Genomic DNA, 19,340 nt, shown 5'->3' on the forward strand with positions numbered 1-19,340 from the left:
CAGTGGAAGGGGCAGACAAATGGAAGTGTAGGTGACGGTCAGAGACATCACCACCAAGCTGGGAACCAGGGAGATGGCCAAGACCTACCCCAAGACCGTGCAAGATCTCACCTCGGTGGTTCAGATACTGTTGCAACAGATGCAAGATAAATTTCAGACCATGTCCGACAAGATCATTGGAAGAATTGATGACATGAGTAGTCGCACTGATGATCCAGAGAGAAATATTGCAGACCTCACGACCCAGGCTGGGGTGGAAGAACTGGAAGGTGGAAACAAGATCCCTGCCACACAAAAGAGTTGAAGGTTGCTGGTAATTTACACTGAGATTTCGAACATCGTTTTTACAAGCCAAGAGAAGACCAAATGGCTTTGTGCACCTAACTACTATGTGTAGACAGGTTTTATATTATATTATAAAGTGTGTGTTCTTACCATAAATCATACAGTTAGTTTTCAGAGTGATTTTTCCCCTAGTTTCTTAAACATGGTAACTTCACATCTTGGACCTTGGTTGATTGTGCTATTAAATATTAAACACTAAAACTCTGGCAGTTCCCACAAAAAATTGTTAAAATTTTAGAGTTTTTTTTGTGAAGTCATTTTCTGTCATTCCTTCTGTAGTAGTTGCTATTTGATAAAAATTGCTGTGTGGTTTTTTTCTTAGACAAATAGTAAACCCTTCAATTATAACTAGACTTTGTGAAGTAAGACATTAGTCAAGTTTGGGGTTTTTAATACTCAGCACAAAGTGACTGTTGAACTAACGCCAAATAGAGTGTTGGTAATACTTTTCAAATGGCCAAAAACATTTAAAATTTGTTTATTCAGAAATATCTGGCACTCTTATGTTACCAAACCTTAGAATTGAACCGCGGCTCTATTTCTATTATAAGTGCCTGAGATCAGATGCTAAAGTCCATGAAAAGTAACTACTGCCACTTTAGTGTGTTAGAATTTTTAAATATGGAAAATAATGGAATAGCCTAACATAATGAGACATCATTTGTTAGAGTTTTGCATGAGATTCTTATACTTCAGTAGAACCCTATATTGTTCATCTATGATAGTTATCATTAAAAAAATGGCAGGATTTGAAAACTCAATTATTCCATCTTTTCTTTGAACTATTAATTGGAAAAAGAAACACAAATTACCTACAGAAAAGGGTAAAAGACCATACTGAGTCCAGCTGCTTGGCTAGAAAGTGATGATGACTTTGTAGTAGGCTCAGGTTTTTACAAAATCCTGTTTTAAACTCTTCACTAAATACTTGCAGAGTAGCAATGTTATTACTGATTATAGAAGACAGGGATAATAACTCTTGCCACTGAAAAATGCAGTGTCAGTCATTCGTCAACCTAAAGGCCAATATTGATGACGTGATTGTCACCCCAAAGTGATTTTATATAACAAAAAATTGAAAAATTTAAGAAGTTGAGGAATAGTATGTTGCTTCATAGAAATCCTCAATGAACACTCTATGGTTTTTTAAAGTTCCTTTTATCTCCAGTCTTGGTTGTTTGTATTACACATATAAAAAATTAAGGAATAATTTGGCCTCATATAAATTATATGGGGAACACAATGGAGTAACATCCTTCAGTAACAAAATGGAGTGATTGCTATTACTATCTTCTGCCACTTAGCGCAGGTCAGCCAGAGTGCTGCAGGTTAGCCCCAGAGCACCAGGCTTTAGCCAGGCCAGGTGAAGCCTGTGTACAGGTGTCCGTAAGCCTAGGAAATGGCAAATGGAAACTATATGGCCTATTGCTGTTGTAAGGGTAGTCAGGACTTAGGTAGAAGTTGGCTTCTGTAAATAAAAAAGAAGGTTTCTAAAGGCAGGCTTCCCTAACCAGTAATCTGCCCTGAATAAAGGTGCCTGAAATCCTGCTGTTGAAAAACAAAAATTAATGGAAGGTTTATTGGCCCAAAGAACTGCAGATTGTTAAGGGATCTAGAAATACAATGAGAGCTGAAGAGTCAAAGTATATTAATAGTAAAAGGCTATGAATAACTACAAATAGAAAACCTGAAAACTGGGTACATAAGTATCATTTAGAGCATAACAGGGCTTAGAAAGTCTAAGATACTATTATATAGTGAAAAAAAGAAAGAGCTAGGAAACAAATCTTATGAGTATGAACTGAATATGTAATTCCATGTTAGTTCCCTAAGGTCTCATAAACAAAAACACATTTACATCAAAAGTGCTTCTTTTTCATTTTAATCAAAACAAAATGGTTCTAACAAGATGAAATTTGGTTGCTGACTTCTATCACACAGGACAGATCTTCAAACCATTTTGTTAAAGGGAGAAATGATATTCTTAATGACTGCTGGCCTCATATGTCATTCTGAAGTGTTTGACATTTGGATAATATCACAAATGAGTGAACATTTTTCAATATTCTCTTTTAATTGATTTTTTATTGCATTTTATGCATTTCATAATTCGAGATTGTATCATTTATATGAACTAAGCCTGCTGAAACCAGTCGAGGACTTTTAAATTTTCCATTGCAGCCTTCCGGTCGTTTGTTACCCCCTGGAGCAGTATGCGGTCTTGCAGAGTGTTTTGACTGATTTGGGCTATCATCTGGTCTCTTTCCTAAAAGCCTTGCCCTTGATTTTGTTTTTTCAAGAGGCTTAAATGAGGTCACAGGAAAATCCTCAAATTTATCTGAACAATCCTAAACATTAAAATAAAAGATCAGATTGGTAAGCTGGGTTTCTTAAAATGCATTTTAAATTTACAAGGACTAAAGTTTGTAATATCAATAGTTAAAGAATGACAGCATCAAATGTTTTGTAGGCAGTCCCATTAACTACTACCTTAGAAACTGTACTTAAAAAAACTTATTGTTTCAAAGGATCTGTTGTTTCAAAATAGATCGAAGATATGAATTTCAAAATAGATGGAAGATATGAAGTTAGAAACCAGAAAAACTTAGGGGAGCTGTCCTCAGAGGTCAGACTCTTAGACAAACCTGACCAGCCTGTTCTGTAGTTCTTCTGCACCAAAGTACTCTCCCCCAACTCCAAATATGAATTCCGAACCTTACATTTTATTTTTCATGTCATCTAAGCTTTCATTCTTTAAGTTAATAAACATATTCTTTATATATGTAAATATACATTATACCTATAGTATATTATATATCATATTATAAATATATATTCGTGTGTGCGTGTGTACAAATCTCTTTTGATCCAGTAATCTCACTTCTGGAAATCTAGTCTAAAGAAATAACTCAAACTATGGGAAAAAAGTTGTATGAAGTTGTACTTTGAAATGTTATTTAAAAATGTCTAATTAGCAGAGAAGTAGTTAGCCTAGATTAGGGTACCTAAGTTGATGAAATAGTAAGGGTAGGAGTCATTCTCAAATTAGTGTAAACTAGTTTACTCAAAAGGTTGACAGTTTGAATCTACCAGGCGCTCCTTGGAAACCCTATGGGGCAGTTGTACCCTGTCCTACAGAGTCGCCCTAAGTTGGAATCGGCTCCTCAGCAATGGGTTTTGGTTAATTTACTCAGCAGTTTGAGCAGTTGCCTCAACACCTTGCACAGACTGCCACACAAAGAGAATAGGCTACTTTGATTTGGAGAGGAACTGGGGAGTGGGAGGAGGTTGGCAGCACTGAGAAGAATTAGGGTAGCTAGAAAGAAAAGTTATAAAAAAGGAGGTAGGAAGAATCTAAAGGCAAATTCCATCTACTTTACATTTTTGCCTGGTTTTGCAGAGGGCAAGGAAACATTCTTTCTCTTCCCTCTTAAGTACATGGGATAATTAGGTAAGCCATGTTTTTAAGAGAATATCTGATATATTGTTGAAGAATATAATTTTTGCCTCAGAACTGATGTAATTGCTTTCTGGAGTGCCCGTGGAAGGGCATGGAGGCCCACACCAATAGTTATTGTCTTCTAGGTGCTCCTACAACTCAATTTTTCTGTCTTCTGTTTTGATTCCTTTGGGAGATGCCTGGATTTGAGAAAATCCAGATGAATAAGCCTTTCTGATCATCTGACAAATGCCCTCTTAGACCACTCACTTCCTGTTGTCAACTTCACTAGAGAGAAAAGTTTAGGTACGCCTGGTTTGACAGAGAAAATGAAGGTAGCTCTCCTTTGACTACTCTAAGCTTAAGGGCATTGTTTTTCAGTACCCAGCAATGAAGTAGTGGTTTGGAGATCCTATATAATCTCATACCATTTAACACAGATTTAATTTCTTGTTTCCTTTTAAAATGTGATATTTTAGATTGCATTTGTCTAAAGGAACTTGAGAAAGTCTTTGCTCTCCAAAAACTATGAGCCCATTGTCTTCTACTTTGTTTTCCTAGTACGTATACACACACACACACACACACACACACACACACACATATATACTTCAATACTGAATTATTTTTAGGAAAGAAAAATCCAAGCTAGAAGGTAAGCTATACTGATAATATTTACCCTGACACTTCAAAGCTAATGATTTGCTTTACTGTAGAAAACAAATTCAAATCTACTATTCTGAAAGTAATCAACTTTTTCATTCAAAGGCAGAATTATGCACATCAAATTATCAATTTAATATCAGTTTTAGAACTTAGAAGTTTTCCCAATTATGGGTCATGTCTGCTCATCCATACTAACAAAGAGCAGTGATCCAGAAAATTAAGTCTCTTGCATTCCTGTATTTTAACTTTGTTTTACAAAGGTTTATTTAAAGTCTAGTAGCAAATTTACCTTTATATTTGTTTTATTTATGTTAATATTAAAAATAGATTTGAATTCCCACATTTCTCACAGCACATGATATAGCAGAGGGGTGGTAGTGAAAAAAGTAGAAGTTAAAATTTTGCAATTCATAATCCAGTAGATTATAAATTTTGCAGATCCTTAAGTCTTAAAAAATAACTGGCACATAGTAGGAGCTTCATATTTATTTACTGAGACAAAGATAAGCTAACTATCTGGGGAAAAAAACTATATATTTATACTTATATCTACATGAGAAAGAAAATTCCAGTTCTGTGACCACTGCCAACAGTTGTACAGGTTGTGCCTGCCTGTACAACCCCTTGCTGAGGGGTGAGTCAGGGCTGAAATCTAGCCAGTTTTTCACAGTTAGGGCCATGTGCCCTGGCTCCAGCCTATGTCAGGCTGGAGGGCCTGCCCGGAAGAAAGGGTGCCTTTTCTAATTCATGCTCTAGAGAGCGTTCCCTTGATCTAATTCATACAAAGACACCAGCTGTGTTAAGTCCCTCTGCTTTGTGATTGCATTTTGAATCAGCTGAGGTGATAACTGAGTTTAAGAATTTTTTTTTTTTAATTTTGAGGTCTGTATGTCTTGGGGGCAATTAAGGCTACACACACACTTGCATACAGACATATATATCCTAAAGTAAATTATTTATAGAACTTTACCAAATATAGAAGACTTAGAAAAACATTATTACATGTGTAATTGTTCTTGCAGTCCAATGAAGCAATGTCCTTGGAATAGATTTCTTTAGATGGATTCTTGCTGGGGGCAGTGTGGTTGGTGATATCTTAACTATCTTGCTAAATGACTTTTGTTTGCTGACATGATCTCTTTCTTTTCGGACCTTGGGCTTTAGACTGTTTCTCTTTAATACTTCTGGGAATAGGGATGGTTTTGAGATTTTGTCAACTTCTAAAACATTACATTTAAAAGATTGTGATTTAGGGATGTTGGCACATTTTTCATTGCAAATTTCAGTTGTTTTTTTGTAAGGGGTTTGCATTTCTTTCTTGTATTCTGTAAATGTTACTGAATGTTGTTTTTTATTGTTGTTATTATTTCCTTTCAATCTCTGACAATACTGGGCTTCTAATCTTGATGTCTCCCCAGCCTCTGAGTTGAAATGAGTTAAAGTGTGTCTCTGCCATGAGGGAAAAGTAAGTCTGTTTGAGTACTCATCTTCATCTGGCACTTTGCAATTCGGAACTCTTGGATTCGGTGACAGTCCTGCTTCGGGTTTTTTCTCTACGGTTAGTTTACAGATGTTAACATGCTCCTTTTTTTCAAGGGACTTCATTTTCAGTGTCCTTTCAAAGCAAGCGTTTGATTGAATTATTTTTGATTTACCACCCCAACTATATGGATCTTGAGTCTCTGCTTTACAAACAGAATTTTCTGCTCGAGGGAACTGTATGAAGTCATGTTCTTTCCCTTGATTCTTAAACATTATATTTGTAAGTCTTTCTGATGACTTATTTAATGGAATCTCCTGTATATTTTTGTTGGAAGAAGGGTATACTTTTATTAAACTTAGCGTGTTAGCTCCTTCTTCAGAGTAATATCTTTTCTGTTCCCTAATTATTGATAGATTTTCTTTAATATTGTGCAAAGGAAAATATTCTGTTTCTTCCATTCTGATCAGTTCTGTTTCTATAAGTCTATCCTCAGGAATCTTTTGTAAAGTGTTTTTTTGAGCAATGTTTGAATATTTATTTTGCTTCTCTGAATGCTCCTCCATAAGCTTACCTTCATCTCTAAAAGACAAATCTGTCTTTATACATTTTAATGGTGTAGAACTGGAATTAATCAAATTTGTATGCTGGTTGATCTCCTCTAATTGCCTCTTTGTGATTAGTCCAGATTTTGAAAGTTTTTCTATAAAAAGGCTCTGGAGGTGTTTACTTAAATCAGCTTTTAGATTTAATAGTTCATTTTCTGGTAAAGCTATAAGGTAGTTTTGTAGAGATTTATTTAAAGGATATTTCGAGTTTATTTCAAGCCTTCTTCTACCAAAATTCCCTCTTGAAATATCTTGTCCTGAGTTATGTAAAGATATTGAGGCACTTTCAGTTCTCAGAGAAGATGTGCTTGAGAGTATACTCGCAGGTTCTGTCTCTTTAAATGACTTGCTTTCTGAAAAGTTTTCTAGGAAATAGTTTTTGAGAATTTCACTTAAAAAAGACCTTAGCTTTATTTCTAAATGTTTATCTATGAAATGACGATGAAAATTATTTATAAAAGACATGATTTCTTTCACAGTTTCTGAATATTTCTCCTGAAAAATGTCTTGCCCTCTTGGTTCTGATTTCTGATTCAGCAAATACAGATTTTGATAGATTTTTGGTAAGTTGTCCTTGGTGATATGTCCTGATTCTGAAAGTCTTTCTACAAGGTAATGCTGGATATGTTTACTTAATTCAGCTTTAAAATTTTTTATTTCTGACTCTGAGAGTTCTTCTAGAAATACACAGAGCTTTGGGTTCAAAATAGGTTTTCTATCTAATTTGTCTGCTTCGTCAAAATTCTCTCTGATTTCTTCAGGGTCTTCTGTGTTATTTGTAAAAGAATGTTGAATTAGTCTTTGTAATTCTCTTTCTGGTTGTCTTCTTCTTTCAGACTGCCTGTATTTGAAAAAAACATTGAGGATGTATTTTAAACAGAATTTTAATATTATTGTATCTGACTCATTGAGCTTATCCATTAACAAGTTGCTTAAATTTTCCAAAGTAGTATTAAGATCACTTTCTTCTTTATAAAGCCTCTGACCATTCCTTGGTAAATCTGTTTTTATATCTAATATTGAATGATATTTTGAATCTTGTGGGGGTATATTTTGACCTTCCTCTACAAATTCAACTGTATCGAGAACACAAGTGGCTTCTTTGGGAATGGCGGGTATATTCTGCTCTGAAAGAGGTTCAGTTTTGATTTTTGAATACTCCTTTGTGGAATAGTTTGGCTTTTCTTCAAGAGACACTTTTTCTGAATCCCCCAAAGAACTCTCTTGGTGTTCTTTATCTAATTCTGTCACTTTGATTAACCCAGATTCTAAAAGAGTATCTACAGGAGATGCTTGCATTATCTGATTTATAGCAGATTTGGACTGTGACAATTCTTCATCATCTTTTTCTTCATAGTGAGCGCCATTATGCGAAGGCAAACTTCTCTCCCAAGCTGTGGGTAATTGATCCTGCACATTCAGCTTTCTTCCACTGGGCCCTTTCACTCTTCTCTCCAAATCTGAGGAGATTGCTGAGGTGAATATTTGCTTTATAACATAGTCCTGTACACCAGCCTCCAAGTCTTTTGCAGAGCTATGTTCGCTTTCTACTTCTGTAGATTTTCCTGATCCACCTTCTGAAAGTGAATCTGTAGGCGTGTTGTTAATTATTTGACTTAAAAGAGACTTTGAATTTAAAATATCTTTTTCTGGAAGCCAACTTTTTAAGTCTTGGATTTTTTCCAATACTTTGTCTTCCAAACTACTTGTTGATTTATCATGATGAACACTCAGAAATGGAGATCTATGGTTTTTGTTTCTTACTTCGATGTCCATAGGAACTTCTGGTTTAGAAAATAATTCATCTAAATGGTCTTGCAGGTTTTTACTTAAAATTGACTTCAGCACCATTGATTGTTTTAAATTTTCTGTATGGGAGGTAAGATTTAATGACTTTGAGAGGCGACATGTATCTACATTTGCAGTCATTGATGATTCTCCTTCAAAATTTGATAAAGATACATTTGGTAGTCTTCCTTTTAATTTAGTGTCTAAAGGCTTTATTGTGATGATATCAGGATCATGAGCCCAGATTTTGTTAGTAGGTTCTGCAGTTTTTGATTGTGCTGGGTAAGGAGGATCTTGGTCTTCATGCTCTATAACCTCTGCACTTAAAATTTTTCTACATTTAGGCATATCTTGGTCTTTCCTTTTTCTGACTGACATTCTGTTGTTTATATTCCTTAAAAAAGGATCAAAACCATCCTTGATGTTGAATGTCTGTAATTGTAATATTAAAAAAAAGAATTTCTGTAGCATTTATTTTGAATTTATAATGAATTTTCAAGTTAGTTTTCTTTGAGCAAACTGTCAATGTATCTATTCATTCTCCTACCATCTATAAGGAGGAGAAAACCAATTTTAATTCTTTTAAATTATCTGAAATTGGAATAAAAATGAAAATTTTCTCTTTTAATTTGAACACTATTTTTTGTCTATGTGATTTTTGCTACCTGGAATATTTTTTAAAAGCCATCCACAAATAGTTGTGTCAATTTCCAGCATTAGCTGTATTTGCTTAAATAGTGACTACTGTCAGGATCTAAGTCTTATCCATGTAAATATTTACCAATTTAGTAGCAGTGTAGAAAAAGTAGATGTCCCATTAAAAGTATCATAAACATTCTCTAAAGACTGACTTGGGGCATATATCAACTGCCTTTAAGTCTGGAAGTTTCAACAATGATGAGCTCCACCTAGTACTTAATATGTCACAGTAAAATCTTGCTTTTTGATGAATCGTTATTGAAGAAATGGTTGAGACCAGTACAAAAAAACTTCATGTTACAGTGAAATTTTAGTGTAATATCCATAAGCAGTTTTATAGCTCTGAGATCAGGCTATTCTATTATTGAAACACCCTTTAAAATGAAATCTCTATTCAAACCCTTTACTTATACAACTTCTTCAGTATCCAATTGAAAAAAACAAAATGTGAAATAATCAGCTTAATACTTGTTTTAGTTTATTTCAGTTTAGTAATTCAAAGTTCATTTTAATGCGTACAGCTGGTTTTCAAATGCTACTTGATACCCAGGTGGCATCATAAGAATCCCCTAGGTTTTTTGAGAAATACAAATTCTCTGGTTCCACCTCCAGATTTGTGATTCAGTAGGTCAAGGGTGGGACCTGGGAATATTTTTTTTTTAAAGATATCCAAGTGTTTCTAATGGGTCACCAGGTTTTAAAAACCAGTTGCTGTCAAATCAACTCCAACTCATGGCAACCCCACGTGTGTCAGAGTAGAACTGTGGTTCATAGGGTTTTCGAAGGCTGATTTTGTTTGGAAGTAGATCACCAGGCCTTTTTCCAAGGCATCCCTGGGTGGATTAGAACCTTCAACTTTTCGGTTAGCAGCTGAGCATGCTGGCCACCCAGGATCTCTGAGCCAGGTTTTAGAACTATTCAATTACTTAAAGTATTGAAGAAACACGAGGAACCCTGGTGGTGCAGTGGTTAAGTGCTTTGCTGCTAACCAAAAGGTTGGCGTTTGAACCCACCAGCTGCTCCTCAGAAGAAACATGTGGCAGTCTGCTTCTGTAAAGATTACAGCCCTGGAAACCCCATGGAGCAGTTCTGCTCTGTCCTATAGGGTCACTATGCATCAGAATCAACTTGATGGCAGTGGGTTATTGGAGAAACGATGTAGTTAAATATAATTGATATTGGGATAGAATAACTCAGGACTCACCTGATATTGTGTATTGCTTTCTGTATGTCTTGGTCTGAGAGATGGTGATGTGAGTTCTTTTGGTGAAAAAAACACCTAATAAAAAAAGAAGTTTTAATTTTAAACTACTTGTAATGCAAGAATATCTCCCAAGATTATTTTATTCTTTCAAGTTATTAAAGAGATAAAAAACCTAAATAAATATCGTTCTCACAATAACTACTACTTCACTTTGCCAGTTAGCAAAGAAATCTGTATATACATAATCTTTGTTGTTGTTAGCTGCCTTCGAGTCAGCTCCAACTCATGGCAAACACATGTGCAACAGGATTGACTCGTGATCCATAGGGTTTGCTTTGACTGATTTTTGGAAGTAGATTGTCAGGCCTTTCTTCCTAGTCTGTCTTAGTCTGGAAGCTCCACTGAAGCCTGCTCAGCATCATAGCAACATGCAAGCCTCCAATGATGACAGGTGGTAGCTGTGCTTGAGGTGCATTGGCCAGGAATCGAACCCCTGTCTCCTACATGGAAGGCAAGAATTCTACCATGGAACCACCAATACCCTCTATACATAATCTTAGCTTCCTTAATATTGTAATATTCACCGTATAAGGTGTTTATGGGTATTTGAAAAGTCAAAAAATAATGCACAGCAACCTTAAGCAGAAAAAAAGGTAGAAAAGAAGAAGAATTGTCAAACAAATGTAACCTGTTTTTAAAAGGTTGTGAAATATTTTAGGTAAGTGGCAGTTATATTGGTCAGAGCCCTGGTGGCATAGTGGTTCAGAGCTCGGCTGCTAACCAAAAGGTCAGCAGTTTGAATCCACAAGCCACTCCCTGGAAACCCTACGGGGAGGTTCTACTCTGTCCTATAGGTTCGCTGTAAGTCAGAATTGACTCCACGGCAATGGGTTGTGGTATAATATCGAGACAGCGTTTTCAATAACTCTCAATCTGTCACTGGTAAACGAGTAACTAAAACTGCTAAAAGAAACAGTTGGTGTTACTAAATCAAGGTGTAGAGGGACAATTATAGAATCACCAAAACCAAAAAAAAAACCAAACCCATTGTGGTCGAGTGGATTAAGACTCAGAGACCCTACATGGAATCATCAAATTTTTAGAGACAGAGGACACTTTAGTAATAATCCAGTCCTTTTCTTTATTTACATAAAAATCCAAAGCTGAAATTTCTTATTCTAAGTTACACAGAAGATTAGTAGCCTAAATCCTAGGTGTCCTAAATTCTTATCTGGTGCTCCTTCCACCATACAATCAGGACTGTAGTAACGGAGCCTGGGTGGCTTTAGAAGTATCTTAATATGCATCCACACTGCCAACTCATCTAGAGAAAATCTGATACCACCTGTTTGTAAAGAACCCAGTACTTGAAACTGCTTTCCTATACATTATCTCCTTTAGTCTGTAGAGGGTTCATTTTATACAAAGTTATTTAAGATAACAATCCAATGAATGATGTTTACATAAGATATACTTTTGGATTCCTCTAAAGTTTCATTACTGTTAATAAGCAGGTAACATGACTCTATTCTTAAATAAAAGAAAATCGACATGAGTCAAGGAAAGCAATGAGTATTCAGATCCAAAGGGCCCAGTGTCCCAAAGCTGAAAACAAAATCCTAAAGGCTTTCAGAAGGAAAACATGGGTTACCTACAAAAGAATAACTATCAAAATGGCATCATATTTTTCATCCCTGCCACTGAACAATACAAAACAACAGAGCAATGCCTTTAAAGTTGGCTAGAATTCAGACTATCAACTAGTGTAAGGGAAAATACAAAACAATTTCAGAAATTTAAAGATTCAAAAAATTTACTAACAATGCAGACTGTATTAAAAAAGTTATTCCAGGGCATACCCCAGTGAAATGAAATATTATCAAAGAAAGAAGACAAGAAGTATAAAAAACAGGGACATTGAGTATAACTTGAAAAATAGTAGTCCAGATGATTTTAGGTGCTATATGGATGGATATTTTTATTTTAATAAGTTTATATTTATTTTTAGAATTACCTTCTGCTTACGACAGTGATAATGGTTTCCATTTAATGTATATTTATAAAGTATTAGATTTATATCAGTAAAAACAGCTCATCAATTTAAAGAAAAATATTAAATAAATACTACTCTAATATAGCAAAAGTAAAAAAACATGTAAGAGGTATACAACTGACTGAAATTTGGGAAACACTGCCATAAAGGAAGCAAACTATAAAAAAATATAAAAGCAATTTCATTGGCCTTTGAGGAACGGGAGTCTCTCTCCTTCAGCCGTAGTTTATAGTTGCAATATGACATTTCCTTTTTGTATTATGATGTATTATTTTATTTAATCAGTTTTATTGAAGTATAATTTGCATACAATAAAATTCACTAGTTTTAAGTGTACAGCTCGGTGAGGTTTGACAAATATATACAGTCATGCAGCAACCACCACAATCGTAATATAAAACATCCTCATTATCCAGAAAAATTCCCTCATGTCCTTCTGCAGAATAACCTTTCTCCACCCCCAGCCCCTTGAAGCCACTGGCCTGCTTTCTGTCACAAGAGTTTTGCATTTTCCAGAATATCATATAAACGGAAACATACAGTATGTAGTCTTTTGTGTCTGGCTCCTTTCATTTAAATTCATCCATATGTCAGTAGCTTATTCCTTTTTTATTGCTCCATTGTATAAACATGCCATATTTGATTATCCTTACACCAATGGATAGATATTTGGGTTGTTTCCAGTCTAGGACTATTATGAATAAAGCTGCTATGAACATTAATATGCAGACCTTTGTGGGGACACAAGTTTTCCTTTCTCTTGAGTAAATTCCCATAGTGGGATTGGTGAGTCATACGGTAAGTGTATGTTTAAATTTCTAAAAACCTGCCAAACTATTTTCCAAAGTGGCTGTACCAATTTACATTCCCACCACAATCATAAGAGTTGCAGTTACTCAGCAGTCCAACCAGCATTCAGTACTGTCAGTCATTTCAGCCGTTCTAGGGGTGCGCCATGGTGTCTTATTGTGGTTTTAATTTGCATTTCCCTGATGACTAATGATTTTGAGCATCTTTACATGCGCTTATTTGCCATTTGTAAATATTCTTTGTTGAAGTGTCTATTCAAATCCTTTGCTTATTTTTATTTGTTGTTATTAGGTGCCGTCAAGTTGGTTCCGACTCATAGCGACCCTATGCACCACAGAGCGAAACACTGCCCAGTCCTGCACCATCCTCACAGTCATTGTTATGCTTGAGCCCATTGTTGCAGCCACTATGTCAGTCCATCTCACTGAGGGTCTTCCTCTTTTTCGCTGACCCTCTACTTTACCAAGCATGATGTCCTTCTCCTGGGACCGATCTCTCCTGACAACATGTCCAAAGTATGTAAGACATAGTCTCGCCATCCTTCCTTCTAAGGAGCGTTCTGGTTATACTTCTTCCAAGACAGATTTGTTTGTTCTTTTGGCAGTCCATGGTATACTCAATATTCTTCGCCAACACCACAATTCAAAGGCGTCAATTCTTCTTTGGTCTTCCCTATTCATTGTCCAGCTTTCACATGCATATGATACGATTGAGAAAAACCACGGCTTGGGTCAGGTGCACCTTAGTCTTCAAGGTGACATCTTTGCTTTTCAACACTTTAAAGAGGTCTTTTGCAGCAAATTTGCCCAATGCAATGCATCTTTTGATTTCCTGACTACTGCTTCTGTGGGTGTTGACTGGATCCAAGTAAAATGAAATCCTTGACAACTCCAATCTTTTCTCCATTTATCATGATGTTGCTTATTGGTCCAGTTGTGAGGATTTTTGTTTTCCTATGTTGAGGAGTAATCCATACTGAAGGCTGTGGTCTTCGATCCTCAGCAGTAAGTGCCTCAAGTCCTCTTCACTTTCAGCAAGAAATATTGTGTCATCTGAATATCACAGGTTGTTAATGAGTCTTCCTCCAATCCTGATGCCCCTTTCTTCTTCACATAGTCCAGCTTCTCAGATTATTTGCTCAGCATACAAATTGAATAGGTATGGTGAAAGGATGCAACCCTGACACACACCTTTCCTGACTTTAAACCACGCAGTATCCCCTTGTTCTGTACAAACAACTGCCTCTTGATCTGTGTACACGTTCCTCATGAGCACAATTAAGTGTTCTCTAATTCTCATTCTTCTCAACGTTACCCATAATTTGTTATGATCCACACAATCGAATGCCTTTGCAGAGTCAATAAAGCACAGGTAAACATCTTTATGGTATTCTCTGCTTTCAGCCAGGATCCATCTGACATCAGCAATGATATCCCTGGTTCCACATCCTCTTCCGAATCTGGCCTGAATTTCTGGCAGTTCCCTGTCGACATACTGCTGCAGCCACTTTTGAATGATCTTCAGCAAAACTTTACTTGCGTGTGATATTAATGATATTGTTTGATAATTTCCACATTCGGTTGGATCACCTTTCTTGGAATAGGCATAAATATGGATCTCTTCCAGTTGATAGGCCAGGTAGCTGTCTTCCAAATTTCTTGGCATAGATGAGTGAACACTTCCAGCACTGCATCTGTTTGTTGAAACATCTCAATTGATATTCAGTCAATTCCTGGAGCCTTGTTTTTCACCAATGCCTTCAGTGCAGCTTGGACTTCTTCCTTCAGTATCATCGGTTCCTAATCATATGCTACCTCTTAAAATGGTTGAACATCAACCAATTCTTTTTTGTATAATGACTGTGTGTATTCCCTCCATCTTCTTTTGATGCTTCCTGCATTGTTTAGTATTTTCCCCATAGAATCCTTCACTATTGCAACTCGAGGCTTGAATTTTTTCTTCAGTTCTTTCAGCTTGAGGAATGCCAGACGTGTTCTTCCCTTTTGGTTTTCTATCTCCAGCTCTTTGCACATGTCATTATAATACTTCACTTTGTCTTCTCAAGCCACCCTTTGAAATCTTCAGTTCCTCTACTTCATCATTTCTTCCGTTTGCTTTAGCTACTCGACGTTCAAGAGCAGGTTTCAGAGTCTTTTCTGACATACATTTTGGTATTTTCTTTCTTTCCTGTCTTTTTAATGACCTCTTGTTTTCTTCATGTATGATGTCCTTGATGTCATTCCACAACTCGTCTGGTCTTCGGTCATTAGTGTTCAACGCGTCAAATCTGTTCTTGAGATGGTCTCTAAATTCAGGTGGGATATACTCAAGGTCGTACTTTGGCTCTTGAAGATTTGTTCTAATTTTCTTCAATTTCAACTTGAACTTGCATATGAGCAACTGATAGTCTGTTCCGCGGTCAGCCCCTGGCCTTGTTCTGACTGATGATATTGAGCTCTTCCATCATCTCTTTCCACAGATGTATTCGATTTGATTCCTGTGTGTTCCATCCAGCGAGGTCCATGTGTATAGTTGCCGTTTTATGTTGGTGAAAAAAGGTATTTGCAATGAAGAAGTCATTGGTCTTGCAAAATTCTATCATGTGATTTCTGGCATCATTTCTATCACCGAGGCCATATTTTCCAACTACTGATCCTTCTTTGTTTCCAACTTTCGCTTTCCAGTCACCAGTAATTATCAATGCATCCTGATTGCATGTTCGATCAATTTCAGACTGAAGAAGTTGGTAAAAATCTTCAATTTCTTCATCTTTGGCCTTAGTGGTGCATAAATTTGAATAATAGTCGTATTAACTGGTCTTCCTTGTAGGCGTATGGATATCGTTCTATCATTGACAGCGTTGTACTTCAGGATAGATCTTGAAATGTTCTTTTTGTTACAATGAATGCAACACCATTCCTCTTCAAGTTGTTCCCAGCATAGTAGACCACGTGGTTGTCTGATTCAAAATGGCCAATACAAGTCCATTTCAGCTCACTAATGCCTAGGATAGTGATCTTTATGTGTTCCATTTCATTTGTGACGATTTCCAATTTTCCTAGATTCATACTTCGTACATTCCACGTTCCAATTATTAATGGATATTTGCAGCTGTCTCTTCTCATTTTGAGTTGTGCCACCTCAGCAAATGAAGGTCCCAAAAGCTTGACACCATCCACGTCATTAAAGTCGACTCTACTTTGAGGAGGCAGCTCTTCCCCAGTTCTCTTTTGAGCGCCTTCCAACCTGGGGGGGTTCATCTTCCGGCACTATATCAGACAATGTTCTGCTGCTATTCATAAGGTTTTCACTGCTAATTCTTTTTAGAAGTAGACTGCCGGGTCCTTCTTCCTACTCTGTCTTAGTCGGGAAGCTCAGCTGAAACCTGTCCGCCATGGATGACCCTGCTGATATCTGAATACCGGTGGCATAGCATCCAGTTTTTGGTTTTATATTTTGGTCTTTGTTCCATTTTGAATTAGTTTTGTGTATGGTGTGAGGTATGGGTCCTGTTTCATTTTTTTGCGGATGGACATTCAGTTTTGCCAGCACCATTTGTTAAAAAGACTGTCTTTTCCCCAGTTAATGGACTTTGGGCCTTTGTCGAAGATCACCTGACCGTAGTTGGATAGATTTACATCTGGGTTCTCAATTCTGTTCCATTGGTCAATATGTCTGTCATTGTACTAGCACCAGGCTGTTTTGACTACTGTAGCTATGTAGTAGGTTCTGAGGTTGACTTTTATTTTCTTAATGGTACTTTCTGAAGAGTTAAGTTTATGGTCAATTTTCAGTTAATTTTTTGTGCATATGTAAGGAAAAGGTTTTTAGATTCTTTTTTTTTTTTTGATGTTATACTACAATTTGTTGAAAATACCATCTCTTACCCATTAAATTACTTTGTCAACTTTGTCAAAAATCAGTTGACCAAAATATATGTGGGTCTATTTCTGAACTTTCTATTCTGTTCCATATTTATATCTTTATGGCAATATTACACTGTCTTGATTACTGTAGGTTTAAAATAAGTCTTGAAATTAGGTAGTGTAAGTCCTCCAACTTTTTTATTTTTGTGGAAAATTTGTAACTATTCTAGGTCCTTTGCTTTTAGAGATAAATTGTACGATCAGCTTATTTCTACAGAAACGCTGACGGGATTTTGATAGGTCACTTTGAAGAGAATTGACATCTTAACAAGATTGAGGTTTTTAATTCATAAACATGGCATATCTCTCCATTTATTTGTGTTTTCATTAATCGTCATTAGTTTCTTACAGCAATATTTATAGTTTTTAACATACAGAACATCCACATATTTTGTTAAATTTATCCCTGAGTTTTATATTTTTTGAGGCTATTGCTTTTCTAATTTCAATTTCCAACTGTTCATTGCTAGTGTATAGAAATATATGTTTCCTTGCTAAATTCACTGATTACTTCCCAGAAGCTTGTTATATATTTCTTAGGATTTTCTACATAGATGATCATGTCATGTGCAAATAAAGACATTTTTGTCTTCCTTTCCAATGTGTGCTTTTTATTTCCTTTTCCTGCTTTATTTCAAGGCTACAATTGCCAGTGCTGAGAGCAGTTATTCTTGTCTTTTCCCTAATGTTAGAGGCAAAGTAGTCAATCTTTTACCATTAAGTATGATATTACCACCCCTCCAAAAAAAACTAAACTAAACCCACTACCATTGAGTCAATTCTGACTCATAGAGACCTTATAGGATAGAGTAGAACTGCCCCTAGGGTTTCCAAGGCTGTAATCTTTACGGAAGCAGACTGCCACATCTTTCTCCCAAGGAGCAGCTAGTGGGTTTGAACCACCAACCTCTTGGTTAGCAGCCAAGCACTTAAATTTTGTAGATTTCCTTTATCATATTGATGAAGTTCTCTTCTATTATTAGTTTCCTGAGGGTTTTTTTTTTTTAAATCAAGTATGGATGTTGAATTTTATAAAATGCCTTTTCTGCATCTATTGAAATAATCACGTAGTGTTTATTGTTGGTCTGCTGATATGGTGAATTCCAGTGATTGATTTTTGAATGTTAAACCAATCTTGCATTTTTGCAATTAACGCCACCTTATGGATTTTATTTATAAAATCTTGTTAAGAGCTTTTGTAACTATATTCATGAGAAATATTGGTCAGGGCTTTCTTTTTTGTAATGTCTCTCCCCTCACCCCCTTGAATTTGCTATTAGGGTAATGCTGACCTCAAAAAATGAGACAGGAAAATGTTTCTTCCTCTTGTATTTTTTTGGAACAACTTATGTAGAACTGGTATTATTATTATTAAATTTTTAGTAGAATTCCCTTGTGAAGTCATGTGGCCTGGAGTTTTCTTTGCAGTAAGGTTTTTAAATAAGAATATAATGTTTTTAAATAGACACAGTCCTATTCAGGTCATCTGTTTCTTTGAGTTAGCTTTGGTAGTTAGTGCCTTTAAAGGAACTTACTCATCTTATCTAAATTGTTGAATTTATTGGTAAAAAGTTGTTCACAATGTTCTCTTAACCTCTGTAGGATCTGTAGTGATGCTCCTCTTTCTTGATATTGTTAATTTTTGTCTTCTATATTTTTTTCTCATCAGTCTCACTAGAGGTTTGCCAATTCTATTGATCTTTTAATAGAACCAGATTTTTATTTCATTGCTTTTCTCTCTATTGTTTTTCTGTTTCTTAGTTCATTGATTTCCACCCTGATCTTTCTTCCATTCACTTTTCATTTAATTTGCTCTTCTTTTTCTAGTTTCTTAAAGTGGAAGTTTGGTTCATGGATTTGAAACTTTTCTTCTTTTCTAATATAAGTGATTAATGTTATAAACTTGCCTGTAAGCACTGCATTAGCTGCATCCCACATACTTTAATATGTTGTGTTCTCATTTTCATTCAATTTCAAATATTTTCTAAATTTCCTTCTGTTCTCATATTTTTGCTCTGGAACACTTAGAAGTGTATTGAACAATTTCCAAATGTTTGGGGATCTTCCATTATTAATTTCTAGTTTAATTTTGTTATAATGAAAAAGCATACTTTGTATGATTTCAGTCTTTTTAAATTTGTTGAGATTTGTTTTATGGCCAATGATATACTCTATCTTGTTAACTTTTTCAAGAACATTTAAAAAGAATGTATATTTTGCTGTTTGGGGGTAGAATGTTCTATACGTATCAATTAACTGAACTTGTTCGAGTCTTCTATACCTTTACTGACTTTATCGCTACTCATTCTATAATTACTGAGA

The 19,340-nt window shown here is 35.7% G+C and overlaps 1 protein-coding gene and 1 pseudogene across 1 annotated transcript in view; one reads left to right on the plus strand and one right to left on the minus strand.

Annotated features, from left to right (window-relative positions):
* On the plus strand, positions 1-318 carry LOC101345372 (heat shock factor-binding protein 1 pseudogene; annotated as a pseudogene).
* A 2,111-nt stretch (positions 319-2,429) lies between these two features.
* Positions 2,430-19,340, minus strand: part of C2CD6 (C2 calcium dependent domain containing 6) — a 126,365-nt gene continuing 109,454 nt past the window's right edge. The window contains exons 13-15 of the mRNA XM_012556045.1: positions 10,230-10,304; positions 5,453-8,758; positions 2,430-2,693 (exon numbers count right to left, since the gene is read on the minus strand). Coding sequence (XP_012411499.1) covers positions 2,430-2,693; positions 5,453-8,758; positions 10,230-10,304 — 3,645 coding nt within the window. The remainder of the gene's footprint in view (positions 2,694-5,452; positions 8,759-10,229; positions 10,305-19,340) is intronic.

Source organism: Trichechus manatus, unplaced genomic scaffold, assembly GCF_000243295.1.
Source record: "Trichechus manatus latirostris isolate Lorelei unplaced genomic scaffold, TriManLat1.0 scaffold00056, whole genome shotgun sequence".
Lineage (NCBI taxonomy): Eukaryota > Metazoa > Chordata > Mammalia > Sirenia > Trichechidae > Trichechus > Trichechus manatus.